Source organism: Budorcas taxicolor, chromosome 8 (assembly GCF_023091745.1).
Source record: "Budorcas taxicolor isolate Tak-1 chromosome 8, Takin1.1, whole genome shotgun sequence".
Classification (NCBI taxonomy): domain Eukaryota; kingdom Metazoa; phylum Chordata; class Mammalia; order Artiodactyla; family Bovidae; genus Budorcas; species Budorcas taxicolor.
The window spans coordinates 46,767,390-46,781,950 of NC_068917.1; the positions used below are offsets into that span (position 1 = coordinate 46,767,390).

The 14,561-nt window shown below is 46.4% G+C and overlaps 1 protein-coding gene across 4 annotated transcripts in view; it reads right to left on the reverse strand.

Annotated features, from left to right (window-relative positions):
- Nucleotides 1-9,580: 9,580 nt before the first annotated feature.
- KANK1 (KN motif and ankyrin repeat domains 1) overlaps nucleotides 9,581-14,561 on the reverse strand; it is a 136,141-nt gene continuing 131,160 nt past the window's right edge. For 3 of the 4 annotated variants that reach the window (XM_052644829.1, XM_052644828.1, XM_052644832.1), the window contains 4 exons: nucleotides 14,112-14,254; nucleotides 13,295-13,495; nucleotides 11,161-11,259; nucleotides 9,581-10,592 (listed from right to left, as the gene is read on the reverse strand). In XM_052644829.1, coding sequence (XP_052500789.1) covers nucleotides 10,530-10,592; nucleotides 11,161-11,259; nucleotides 13,295-13,495; nucleotides 14,112-14,254 — 506 coding nt within the window. In that variant the 3' untranslated portion in view covers nucleotides 9,581-10,529. Of the gene's footprint in view, nucleotides 10,593-11,160; nucleotides 11,260-13,294; nucleotides 13,496-14,111; nucleotides 14,320-14,561 lie in introns of those variants that run through there. The other variant, XM_052644831.1, reaches the window with a different exon arrangement.

Sequence of the window (14,561 nt, forward strand, 5' to 3'; positions counted from 1 at the left end):
CCTCCCAGAGCACCAGGAGCTTCAAGCCTCAGCTGGTTAACCACATCATCTTCAGTGGCTCTCACCGTGTTCGATAGTTAACATAGTTCCTACCCTTGTTCTTCTGAGGTCAGGTGTGAGAAGCAGTGTTAAGGTGATGACTGTTGTGTCCTCCAGTGGGACCAGGAATGCATCTTCAGTATTTCAGTAGATTCAGTAGTGAGTAGACAGCTTATATCGAGAGTAAGCCAGAAGGATTGCAATACCATTAAGGGATTCCTTTCATTTCATTAGCAAGTGGTAGAGCTCTCCTCTCTGCCAACTGCCCCATTCCCAACCTTGACGTTCACACCCCCCAGCATGGTACAACCAACGTCCACACTCTGTGTTGTATGTTAGGGTGGAGCCAGCTGTCAAAGGGTATTTTTTTTTTTAAGTCGCTCGGAAAGTCAACTCTTTGCGACCCCATGGTCTATACAGTCCATGGAATTCCCCAGGCCAGAATACTGGAGTGGATAGCCTATCCCTCCTCCAGTGGATCTTCATGACCCAGGAATCGAACTGGGGTCTCCTGCATTGCAGGCAGATTCTTTACTAGCTGAGCTATCAGGGAAGCCCAATCAATGGGTGATACCTTTTAGCGAGTGCCCAGAGACTGAGCTGGACTTATATGGTAAGACTGCCTCAGAGCAACTCCATGGACAAGAATTCAGAAATGGTTATGGGGCTTTTCTCTGTTGGCCACAGGAAGTAGTCACAGCCTGGGGTGAAAATCAAATCTGCCAGCTAAGTGCTTAAGGGGACTCCAACATGATTCACGCCAGTCATCTCTGATTCTTCCAGAAGGAAGCCAGAGGCTGTGGAGATCAAACTCCTCCCCTGCTTTCTGGTGGAAGCTCTCCAGGAAGAACAGACTGGAGCCATCTAGTTGCTCCCTCAATTGTACCTCACTTGATCCTTCTCAAATGTTATTGACTATGGGGACTTCCCAGTGGTCCAGCGGTTGGGAGTCTGCTTTGCAGTGTGGGGGACATAGGTTCAGTCCCTGGTTGGGGATCTGGGATCCCACCTGTCATGAAGCAGCTGAGCTCGTGCGCCACAAACACTGAGCCCATGTGCTCCGAAGCTCGAGAGACACAGCTAGAGTCTGCATGCCACAGAGAAAGGTCCTGCATGAGGCAGTGAAGATCTTGCCTGCCACAGCTAAGACAGTGTAGCCAAGTAAATCAACGCTAAGGAAAATATTTACTGCAAGCTCCCTGGTGGCTCAGACGGTAAGGAATCTGCCTGCGATGCAGCAGACCTGGATTCCATCCCTGGGTCAGGAAGATGCCCTGGAGAGGAAAATGGCAGCCCACTCCAGTATTCTGGCCTGGAGAATGGCATGGACAGAGGAGCCTGGTGGGCTATAGTCCATGAGGTCGCAGAGAGTTGGATATGGTGGAGCAACTAACACTTTCACACCCTACACAAGCTCCCAAGACTCTTTCATGACAACACTCTTCTCTTCCAGCTGCTTTTGGGCCCCGTTCCCACCTCACCAGGATTTTCAACAAGCCACCATTTTCTGTCCACTGCTGAGGTTCACAGTCACTGGATGCTCTGTGGCAGATAACTCTAGTTAGGGGCGCCCCTGTGGCGACAATCATGGTCGTGATAAAGGTATGCTGAGGACTTACGTAAAGCCTCCTCTGTAAAAACGTTCTGAAACATCAGCCTCAAGAGAAGATGTGTTTGACTACTTCCACATTTTACTGCAGGTATTTAAGGAGGGTAATGACAGTATATCTCTTAAGCAACCACCAAATCCTGGCCAGAACTATAACTGGGGGAGGATCTCACTGTGAAAGATTTACTGCATTTTATGGTTCCAAATCCTTTACTTTTTGTCTACAGCCAAACACTTTGATGTGGCTTTTCAGTTCTTCTCACAAGAGGCAGAACTTGCTTCCTCATCTCCTTGAACGTGAACCGGTCTTGTGACTTTCTGAGGCTGATAGAATGCCATAGAAACGATGACATGCCAGTTCTGAGCCTAAGCCTCAAGGAGCCTTGTCCACTTGTCCTTCTTGTGTCTTTGTTGCAGCCATGAGAACATGTTTGGGCTCTCCATGTGGCAGGAGGCATGTGGAACAGAACTGAATTGCCTCAGCTTCCTGGCCAAAGCCAGCCTCAATCAGCTGACAGAAGTGAGTGAGACTGGCCAGAACTGGCAGAACCACCCCAGTGACCACCAGGACATGTGAGCCATACCTGCTTATTGTTGTATGCCACAGAGGCACTGAGAGCTGTGTGTTACACAGCATTATCGTGGCCATAGGTAACTGACACACCCAGTTAGAAATCAAGAGTGGGATGCACTCCTGGAAGAATTATTAGAAGCAACTTTCACCTTCAAATAAGATGGGTTCCTGTAGATTGTTTCTTCGCTTGCATTGATTACCCCAAAGTAAATATCTTTCTCTGGTCTTCAGTTCTAGATGGATTTAATATCTGGGTAAGTGAGTATCTGGGTAGAAGCCAGCAAATGGGCACAAGTGAAAAGTCATTCTTCATTCTTAGGCATCACATGAACAGAGGTGGAGAAGCAAAGGGAAGAAAAGCGACACCTAGCTATATTTTTGTAGACTTTGGATATGTGACTTCCTTACCCAGAGGCAGTGGGATGTTTGTAGCAGTTAGTATTTCTCATGTTGGCACATACATGTAGAGGTCAGTACATATACAGATTGTTGAAAAGGAATCTTTGTAAGACTTATTGGTGGGTAGTGGCAGTGCTTGGCTTCTGTAATTTCAGTGTAGATCAAAAGCACAGATACAAACCTGGCAAAGCAAATTCATAGTCCCAAGTTCACTATGCTCTAGAGATTGTAGGATTATTGGCCTCCTGAGCTGGGGTCCCAAACTCTGACACATGAAGATAAATAGAAGTACTCTCTCCTACCTTTTCAAATATTACATAGACTAGAACACAGAGCAGGGTTTTTAAGATAGACACCAAGCTTCTGGCTATTTGGTTATACATATGGTCATATATTCTGACAATGACTGAGTGAAGCACATAGAAGAACTTCATTAATATTCTTTGGTCATTCAAGGCCTGTCGTCAATCAATGTCAGCAAGTGTTCTTTCTGAAAGTGAGTCTTGTCTCTGAGAGATTAATTTATAGGTGGGGGAGCATATAAACAAGTTTCCCCCTTTCCCAGTGAAACACTGACTTCTCCTCCCTCTTACTCATCTCGATTTAGTCTCTGACCCCGGGGCTATGGACACGCACGTCATGCCTTTAGACAGGGAAATCCCTCCAGTTGGTTGCCGGTCCCAAGGGCCCCAGAGGCCGTCACTCACAGATGCCTCTGTCTCTCCGACCTTGGCATAAGTGTCTAGATGACCACTGTCCTGGCTCTGTAAAGGGAAACCATTGTATACCTCTGCCTGATGGTAGAGTAAGAACACAGAGATGGAATTCAGAGGTGGCAGCTGAGAGACGGCAACGTTGCACACTCGCTCCTCCCTGCCTCACTGGGGTTTCAGGAGGAGACCGTGACTTCTCAATGAGCATTCATGAGGGAACAAGCCAACACAAAGAGATACTCAGTGGGATTAGCATAAATAAAGGTTTCTTTCTCAGCGTTATGTGTGGGTTATTTTTTTCCTACAAGACTGCTGTGATTCAAGTAAAGTCTTCTGACCAAATTTTAAAACCCAATTCTGGATGAACACAGGCTTTATAAACACTCAATATTATTATACAAGCTGTAGAAATAAGAGTTGCCACTAGATAATAGTGGCATAGCTTTGCAAAATTCCTTTTTAAATTGGGGAGCTAAAGTTCCACACACGGAACAAGCTAACTTTAAGATTTAAATCACAGGAAAATGCAAACAAACAAAGGAAATCCCACAAAGATTAGAGAGTGCAGACACTTAGGTGTTCCATCCAGCAGGCACCTGTGGCTGAGATAAGGGGAAGTCCACTTATAACACTTCTTCCCTTGACCAGTGGTTCTCAAAAGTGTGGTTTCCAGACCAGCAGCATTAGTATCACCTGGGAATTTGTTGGAAATGCCAGTTCCTGGGCCTCTTCCAAGACCTACTGAATCAGAAAGTCTGGATAGGGCCCAACAGTCTGTGTTGTTACGATCCCTCCTGGGGATTCTGATGTGTGATCAAGTTTGAGAAATGCAAGTTTGTAAGACACAGTCAGTCTCACAAGACAGACAGGAAAGGGTTTTCCTTCCCAAAGAGATTGAGTCCTTAGTACCCAAAAACATCTCAGTAGTGGGTTACCTTCTCTCCTTTGCATCAAGGATGGTCCTGTACTGAGCATCCTTGGAAAACTAAGAAAGAGCCATTCAAATAGTCTCCTGTTCTGTGATTCAGCCCCCAATGACACTGTCCCTGTGTCCACACGTCAGCTGCTAAGCCCTTTGGCTACAGCAGCACCTACTTCCTGGCACCAATTTCAGTATCAATAAAGAAAACCTAAGTTATGCTGTGGTAACAAATTTCAGCCTAACGTCCCAAACTTCATGCCATCAAGATTTATTGTACTGTCCATAATACACCTGTAACACAGGTCAGCACTGGACCGCTACTCCCTGCAGTCCCTGGGGAAGCCAGGCTGATTTCCATCTGCACACTTGATTCCATGATCACCACCATGGGGAAAAAGAACCTGAGGAGTTGCACACGGGCTTTGAAAGCTCCCATCTGGAATGGACCCATCATGTCGTTTCCACTGATGTTTCATGGGCAAGGCAGGTCACATGGTCATGCCTACCACCAAAAGTGGGAGGGCAGTACCCAGAAAAACAACTGGAGGAACTGAAAACAATCAATGACTCCTGTTGCAGGTTACATGCTTGGGTCAGAATACTCACTGTGCGCAAAGCTGCATACCGACAGAAAAGAACTGGCAGGGGCTGCCTTCTTCTGCCGCTCCTGGTGCCGGCTGTGTGCTCATTCTGGGCGGATGTGGTAGCTCTTTTGTGAAGCGGCAGCTAGGAGACCCCAGCACTCACCATGGTGGGCGAAAAGCCCAAGGAAGGAGTCAAGACTGAGGACAATGATCACATTAATTTGAAGGTGGTGGGGAAGGATGGTTCTGTGGTGAGAGTTTAAGAGGCATATACCACTTAGTAAACTAACGAAAGCCTACTGTGAACGACAGGGCTTGTCAATGAGGCAGATCAGATTCCAATTTGACAGGCAGTCAATCAGTGAACAGACACAACTGCACAGCTGGAGATGGAAGCTGAAGATACAATGGACGTTTTCCAGTAGCAGACAGGAGGTGTCTACTAAAAAGGGAACCTGCTACTTTACTCCAGAATTCTGTTCTCCCAGACCAAGAAGACATTCTCAATTAGAAAACTGCAATTTGGTCCCACCACATCCTGACTGTTACAGTAAGAGCTTCTCTATTCTTTCATTTTCCCCTTCCTCATTCCTTTATTGTACATAAAGTAACTGGTGTATGTGTACAAGTATATTTCATTTTTTAACTAACTGGTCAATGGTATGTTTTGATCGACATAAAATGGAGCCGGGATAGGGAAAAACACTGATTCTGTGAAAATACCCCCTTTGCTCCATTAGTGGCATGCTCATCAGCTCTTATCTTTATATTCCAGTAAGTTATTTTGCTCTCACTGTTTAACAACAACAACAAAAAAACATAAAAAATTCTTGCATACCTTGTTCGATTGGAGAATTTTAATGTTTTTCATTTATCATTGTAAAACCAAGGACAATTTTATAACTTTTTTGTACGTAGCTGATACATGCAGGGCAATCTGTCTTTAAGCAGGGATAAATTACTCTAAAAGAAATGAATCCTAGATAGCTTTCCCTTCAAGTCAAGCATCTTGTTGTTTAAATAAACTCATTTACAAAAAAAAAAAAAAGGAACTGGCAGGGCAGAGTTCTCAGTCTTACATTCACTCTCTCTTTGTTCCTGCTGACCTTCAAAAAAATCAATCTTTTTTTTTTTTCCCCAAGAATATCTTAATTCATAAAATGTTTTTATTTTTAATAAAAAATATTAAAGTTAATACACCCAAAGGAAAGTGCACAAATCATGAGTATACAGCCTGACGAATGATCACAAAGTAACCCTAAGAGGTCAGCTACATAAGGCTAGGAGCAAGCTTGCTGTCGGGGGTGCCCAGCCCCTTTCAGGCCTCTCCTTCCCCCTCCTAATGGGAACACCCCTCAGACTTCCAACTCATTCATTCAACTCGGATTTATCAGCCAGGGACCGGAACTCCAGTCCTGGCAGGTGTTACAAACCCAAGCAGGAAAGCTGATCTTATGAAGCTTCCTGTCAGAGGGCTGGCTTTTCTGGGGAGGGACATATTTCAGACAGGGTTTGGTGGCGTGTGTTGGGGGAGAACTCTCTAAACCCCTTATTGATGAGTGTTGCCTTTATTACCTGTTTATTTAAGCACATTCAGCATTTCGTAACAGAGCAGATACAGTCAGAGCCAGAATCTCTTTGCTGCCTGACACATGAGAAGTAAGTGGCCCGCCCTGCTGGCACGAGGTCCCTGACAGCTAGCACTGAGCTGCCCCTGGAACCCCTGGGCAAAGCAGCTCTTGCCCACCTGCAGCTCAGGGGTTTTCTCTTCCTCCCCTTCATAGTGGTTCTAGGGCTGGGTTAACTGGATCTTTCTGAGTTGGGGAATGGGGAACAAATGTAAAACATATGTTTTCCCCCAGATATAAGAATGCCATTTGGTCTTAGGAATATTTTTTATGCAGCTTCTATTATCTGAAAGTTAGGGATATGGTGCCCATTCCCTTGCCTATGAAATCAATAGTCTTAATGGAGAGGCAGAGGGCAGCTGGTTCCCTAAAATGCCAGCCCTTCCCCACATGTCCTCAAAATCAGGCTACACGGGTACTTTGCCTTCCAGCTTCTCTACAAAACCCTTGCCAGAATTCAGGCCAGGTTATCTCAGGGACACCATGACAAGTGCTGACTCACTCCATCTTTCACCCTTAAAGAGCTGATGTGACTTCCCAACTCCTCCCCATAGGAAGTAGCCAGGCCTTTGGTGGGGAGGGAGGGCAAGCCTGTGCAGCTCTGGAACACTGTGACCAGCGGTTCAGCCACATCCCTTCAACAAAATGTACTTTAAATATATTTTTATGATCAGCTGGGGTCTAAATTATAGCCATGCTGAATAAGAAGAGAGTAAACATATGATTAGTAATTTCCGTATGGCAGAAAAGCACTGAACAGTCTCTGGCTAAGGCCCAGGGCTCAACAAGAACTGTTCTTTCAGTAAAAAAGAATATAGAAAATGGCCTTTATTCCAAAGTCAAAGCAACAGGCCATGACCTTCTCTTTCCTTTATGGTAATCGTCTCGCTTCACGAGGAAGCGGGAAAGGAAAGAAAAGATGACGTTAGGAAAATGCTCCAAGAGCTGTTTGCCTGCTTAACTTCCATCACTCACTTATGTACAGAGCCACCTCCTACTCCTATACCATAAACACAGAAAACAGATCCTGGGCAGCCCTGATCCCTTGCTGTCTGGTAGTGACTATTCCAGGAGATACAGAAATGTCACTGAACGTGGAAAAATGCCACACGAAGACTACTCACCAAAGATAAATGATTCAATGTTAGGTTTCTTGTTTGGCTATAGCTCTCCCCATCCCACCTAACTTGTTTGGAAAAGAACATATGAATAGCATCTCATAATTCAGGAATGATAACATTCTCGGTGTGGACCAATGGCCACACTGGGAAACACCTGGGATGCTTTGGTAACAGTGCAGATTCTCAGACCTTAAGAATTGGAATCCTCAGGGTGGGGCCCAGAATTTGCATTTTCATCAGCTCCTTCAGGAAATTCTTATGCATGCTGTGAACCGATTACACAAAAGCCTCAACAAAAATAAAACTGTCTCTACTTGCAGCAGGCTCCCTGGACCCCAAAAGGATTTAAATCATTAGGATTTAAAGAAATGTTATTTCCTTTGAGGGGAAAAAAAAATAGCAGTTTTCTTACCTGATTCTATCTGCAAAAGCTGTTATATATCTGCAGTATTTCATTATTATTAATACAAAAGTCCGGGATAAAATTCTTCTCATTAGCGTACTGGTAACTTATGGGAAGGGTCCAGTACTTCATGTATTTTGGGGACTACTGCCAAGAGCAAGGCCTCCTTCCCCATAGTAAGTACAGGATTTAGTCTATTTAGTCATGATGGTGGAGGACAAGGGGTCAGTTTTGCTTTTTTTTTTTTCAACACTAGTCTCAAGTTTCCTGCTGCTTTCTACCTTTTGTCTTGGGGAGGATTCCAGGTTAGTCTCCACATTTCCAGAGCAAGGATGTCTGGGGAATTGGCTCTCTGTCACTTAAAGGTTAAGCCTTCTCTTCACTTAAGCTGGACAATACACTGAGGAGTCTCCAGCCCTCTGTTGTCCTCACTTGGGGACTGTGCCCAAGTCTCCTGCCACAAATCCCTTTATGGAACGGTGCCTCCATAAATCGCAGCTGTCCCAATGGGGGAAGTCAGGCTGGTTTTATAGTGTGCCAAGATCCCAAGATAAAAAGCATTCTAAGTGCCCAGAGCTAGCAGAGCAAACAAGGCACGAGCCAGCATATGTTACCCAGAAGTTAGCTGCATAAATATCTCCTTCCAGATACAACAAGCACTCATTTTCTTCTGCAAAACTCAGCACAAGAAATCTGAAATGCAGCATGCAGATGTAAGAATTCATTTTCTTACGCATGGAAGGTATGAGTGCATTCTGTTCTCAAATGAAACAAAGAAAATTCTGAGGACTGCAAACCACCTGAGATACTTCCTTGCTCAAAAGGCGTGTCATGCTGTTAAGGGGCAGAAAACTCACAGCCCCACTTCTCCTCACACACCAACTCTTCCACTTTATTGTCCTATTTCAGGTCTGAAGGAATTTGGGTTTGAATAACTATCTGAAATGAAATTTAGCACAGATCCCAGAGCAAGCAGATCCATCACGGGAGGGAAAGGGGTGCTCACGACTGTGCCGTCACTTTCCTGGTTCAGTGATGCGTCTCCAATACACCCGGGCTCTCACAAATGGCACCGGTTGAAGTTCACCACCAGCAACTGTGCCAAAACACAGCTGCGTTTTGGCTGCCAAGCTTCTCATTTCATGTGAGACTCATTTCCTTCAGCTTTTACAAAGTACCTGAAAACAGGTGCTGCTAAGCCAACAGCACGCTGGAATAATATGTGTATAGTTTCATCTTTCCTTTCTCATCCCTGCAGGTTTCAACCAGTCACCCAGCAGCTGCCCCCCAAACCAGAGTCAAGGACCAGTGCTTCCGCACTGGAGAAGAGTTAGCTTAGCAGTTAATTGTGAGGTTACCTGTCTGATGAATTGTCTGCCTAATTAGGTCTTAAGTCTGAGACTCCTGCTGTGCAACCTGAGTAATGAGCAGAGCTGGAGATGGAGTCATGAGCTTGGAGGCGTCTCCTTTTGCTGGAGCCTAAGACGAGTGGACGGGGCACTCACCCTCTGCCCATCAGCTTTCGCTGCCACTGCTGTAAGTCAAAAGGATCAGGGCAGACAGCTGTCAGAAATGAAGCAGGGACAAGTAAAAGAGCTTAATGAAATTTTATTTTGAAAATATGGCAAGAGTCTAAGGCACTTCAAACATTTAAATACATGTAAGACCAAAGTAAATGTGACATGGAATAAAGGAATCCATAAATACGTGGAGAACTACACTGTTTCTCTAGAGGCCAATGGATAGCCAATTTCTCTAACACAATTCAACTTTCATCATTAGACACAGAATTGTGCAATTATTAATAAAAATACGGCAACATTACATGTCGTTCTTCATGTCTTCAGTTACTATGGAATATAAAAGTTCAAAATACTGTGTCAATTTTATATAGATACCCTTTGTATAAAATGTCATATAATACAGCCACCTAGATAAAACCAACTGAATAGACTTCCTTTTGATAAGTTTTATAGTTTTTGAGAATTCCACCTTTTATTTTTAAAACCAGAAACCTACCAGCGCAGGCCTGATTCATTCATGATCAAAGTCATCTCAACTTCCTTATTTTAAAATAATAAAGACAAAAGGAAAATCAACAAAACCATCCTGGAACGGAGCTTTCAAAGAGCTTTCCAATGGGTCCACATTTAGTAAATACAAATACTTGTGGAAAAGTTTTAAAAACACCATGCCAGTGAGAACTTGATACTTTTCAGCAGTGGTGGGGGTGTGGAGAGCAGAAATTGCCCACTCAGGTCAGGTTACAATTTCCTACAACTGTACATAACGGAGCAGAGACTCAACAGCAAGTGTGCCCTACACAGAGGGAGACGGCCAGAAGGGGGGCGTGTGTGCCCAGCCAGAAATCTCTTGCTGGCTCAGCTCCCACTGGCAGCTCCAGCCTTCAGCCCCCGGTTTTCTGTGTTCTGTTTGCTGGTGAGCTCAGGCACAATGTACATTCAGTATCTGTCAGCCCAACAGGAACAATTAGCAGCTTAGTGGTGGCATGTAAATGGACGGCTATTTGCACACAGTCAGTCAAATGACCCTCGGTGGGTGGGACCAGGAGATGTCTTCCTTCCAAGTCTAGGGGTGCCCTAGAGACCAGGAAAGGGAAAAAAAAAAACCGGGGGTTAGTCAGTGATCTCAGGTAGATGCGTCCTCTGTGACACAGGAACTCTGTGAGCACCACGCATGAACCAGAGCGAGGAGGGCTGGAACCCCATACTCCCCTCCTCCAGGGGGAGCTGCTTTCAGGCCAGCGGGCTTGGCAGAGCCACCTCCAGCTGTCCTGGGAAGTCAGCTTCCTGCTGAGAGGGAACCCTGAGACCACGGGCTGCTGCTCACTGTCAACTTTAAGAAAGATGCCAGGAAGGCGATGTGTATTCATGGGCTCAAGAAGCGCCATTTGGATAACTCTATCCAGAATAAACGCTTCCTGTGAGGGTGTGAGGACAAGCAGGCATCCAGCCTCAGCAGTGCTAACCATTAGCACTCCTGGCCCTCTGGGTGGGGCAAAAATGATGGATTCTTACACTCCAGACTCAAACTTTGGTTTTCAGAATCGTCATGAAACCTGCATGTCCTGTCAGTTTCCCGAGGAAGGGGGCCAACTAGTCTGGTGGCTTGCAGCCTGTGTACGAACGCCAAGTGCACAACACTGACCGGAGACTGGGCTTTGGCGAAGTTGACGTGGGCGTACAGCAGGACGGCAATGTCCTTGTGTCCGGCTTCCAGGGCTATCGAGAGTGCAGTGCTGCCATCCTGGAGATGAGATGAAAATAAATCAAGTCGGGCTTTTCAAACTTTCAGGTAGCCAAAAGCTAACAGCACCAGTCCCTCTCAACCGGTAAGGCTCCCCAGTCTAGCAGTTTGTTCAGTTCTTTAGGAAACCTTCTGGACCTCTTAGGTGCCAAGCCTGAAGGATGTCAGGATAACAGAGGCACAACTCCTACCCTGGCCTCAGACAAGGATCAGCCTGTTGCCAGTGTTATCACCTCACGGTGGTCATTGTGTATGTCTGCATACAGGGGAGTCTCAACAAAAACAGGCTGCCCAGGAAAGGCTCTAATTCACCCACCTAGCCCACTGGCAGGGGGCAGTAGGCAAAGGCAGGGATAGAAATGTAACTTTTTTTTCTTTTTATAATTACAAATGAGCCATCAAGCAGCATGGTGTCTGTTCTGATGCCCTGCAATTTGCCAAGAATCTCTTAACTTTCCTCTTAGGGAAGAAGTGGGTCCTACAGCCCTAACCACCCTTCTAGAATGCTCCAAGTCACACCAACATTTAAGCACTGAATCCTGTTGCCTTGCAGGAATATATCTTATGAATATACGAGGGGAAACACTAAATATGGTAAAGAAAATTTTCAGTTAGGATTCTACTAAAATGCAGGAATTTAGATGGATATAAAGATGTATCAAGACAAAAGCAGTATACTGGACATCAACTATACTTTAACCAAAAGTAATTAACAATAATAAAAAGACAAAATATGGCACAACTTATTTTCTTTCTAGTCCTGGGATAAGGATTCCCTTTTGGTCACCAGCAGCAGGGAACAATCTGTGTGTGGTTTGAGCCTTAGGGTCCTCCCTCCCACTCTGAATTCTGGGAGTTACTTTTCTTCCAGAGGCCAGCTGGATACCCTCCTGCTCCTTAAAGGATAAGGAGTAAACAGGGGACCAGGATTTCTGGAAGTCACTGCGGCTCGATGGCCTCTTACTACGAGATCTACAAACTGTTCTCTGCGGAGAGTAGAAGTAAAAGCAAACAGAATCAAGGCACATGAAATGCAGACTGCTCTTAAGGAAAGAGAAGCTGGAAGCTGGCCCTCCTCTGCAGCAGAGTGAAGGGGATCTGGTGCAACCGCAGCTCACGTGTTCCTGGGGAGGTCACTGCAACTGCAGACGCCAGGCAGTCCTTCCTGCCAGTGACTGCCTGTACTGACTGGCTCTTCCTGCTGGTGTGGGCCTACCAGGATCTCAAGTGTAGTGCAAAGGAGAATGTTTTCCCTCTAATCTTTTAGTGTTTGGGCCCAATGGAGACCCTGGTTTCAACCTGTGCTCCAGAGAGATAAACTTTCAAAAACAGAACCAACCTAGCCAGTCCTCTGGGACCTTTGGCCCTCTGAATCTTGTCACCACCCATGTTAGTTCCTGTGCCATGACCTATTGGTTCTCCCCCTCTTTGGCCTGGAGACACCCAGATCAGCAGCTTTCCTCAGAATTTTTTCCAGTTTTCCAGTCAAGGGGTTATCTGGGAATGGGAAAGTTTGGGAACTGGGAGAGGAAGGAGATGAGAGTGACAATGATGGGAACAGCCCGAGAAGGAGTGGGAAAATGTGCTGAAAACAAGCCAAGATAGTCCGGATCCCCTAGCTGATGAAAGGTCACCAATTATTCACTCGGATGGACCAAAGGCAGGGGGCGGGGCTGGTCCTCTTCTCTTAGGGCACCTGGTAGTCACCCACACCGAATTCGTTTCTGTATCGTGAATCTGTTTATCTCCCTTCAGTACACTGGTTCTTGTACATGCCCATCGTCTTCTTCCTTGTATAAATTTTGGAGTGAGGCCTATTTCTCTTTCTGCCCTTGGCTTCAGTTAATGGGAATATTAGTTTGTACACAGAAGATGCTGCCAAGCTGGGCTGTGAAGGGAAGTGGCCCGGATGACAACACAAATCCCTGAGGAGGATAAAGGAGGATTTGCTCTCTCCCCTGGTCAAGCAGCACTGCCTCTCCCCCAAGTCCCTGCGTGTTGCTGGCCTGGAGGCCCCACCAGTGGAGACGCTTACATTGTCCTCCAGGTGGCCGTTGCAGCCTGGCTGGGCCAGCAGCAGCTTGACGATCTCCACATGCCCATGCTCACTGGCGCACATTAGGGCGGTGGAGCCCTCGTCGTCCTGAATGTTGACATCAGCCCCGCAGGCCAGCAGGCCCTTCACCATGTCAATCCGCCCATGACTGACCGCCAGCATGAGGGCCGTCTGTCCTGCCTGTGAGGAGAAACGAAAGCGGACTTGAGAAGCACGTGGTGGGCTGAGAGGGTGTGACCCACAGTGGGGCTGTGCTGGGGGAAGGGAAGCAGGGAGAATGATAATGGGAAAGCATCAACAGGGAATTACTTGGGGTGGGTGGTGGCAGTCATGGAGAAACTCACTTCTTGTGAGCCATGAGATCATAAGTAAGACCCTAAGTCATGAGTCAGTTTTCCCTTTGGCTTGGAGGATCTGTCTCATGATAGCAAGGAGCTGGAAAGTTCAGAAGATGGTCACAGGTCAACTGTGATCACATCTGGGTGAGGGGCCCTGTGCAGGTAGGAAGACACTGTGATCTGGAGACAGTCAGGGAGCAGTGGCCACTCCCAGTCACTCACAGGCAGGCTGACCCACGATTCACGTGTGCACATGGCTTCAAACAAATGCAGTGCAAGGCACAGAAGGGAGAAGTTTCCGCTGTGTGGTTAAGCTGGCATTTCATGGGTGTATTTGGTCATCAAGGACCACTGGGCAGCCTCACAGAGTGTGCTCAGTGGTTAGGAGCGTGGTGGGGGCACTTGTGCAGGTCACAGCTATGCCAGCTAGCACAGAATCTGCAAGTAAGTACACTCACCTGGCTGGCTTTGGCGTTCACATCCCCACAGGCGAAGAGCTCTTCCACAACTTGCATGTCCTTCTCTGCTTCCACGGCAGCGAGGGCTGCCAGCATGATGGGGGTGTACCCTGCCTTATTCTGGTGATCCACATTACACACGTCTGCAAAAACATCAGTCTCCTGAGGCAAGAGCCAGTCTTCTAACAGCATCAGTTGTCCTCCTAAACTGAAGGTGTGGAGTATGGGAGAGCCCAGTGAAATGGCCTCTGGCAGTCAAAGTCCCAGAGTGAGTCAGAAGGAAATGTGAGAGATGTTTCATATGAAACCAAAGAAAAAGTTTTTTTCTAGTTCATGAGAAATGACAGCAAGCTTTCACAGCCCCTCTTGTTTGCAAACAGCGGTTAAACTACAACAGCCTGGAAGTCTGGAAGGCTGTTCCAAGTAATGGTTGCTTTGAAGAATACAATA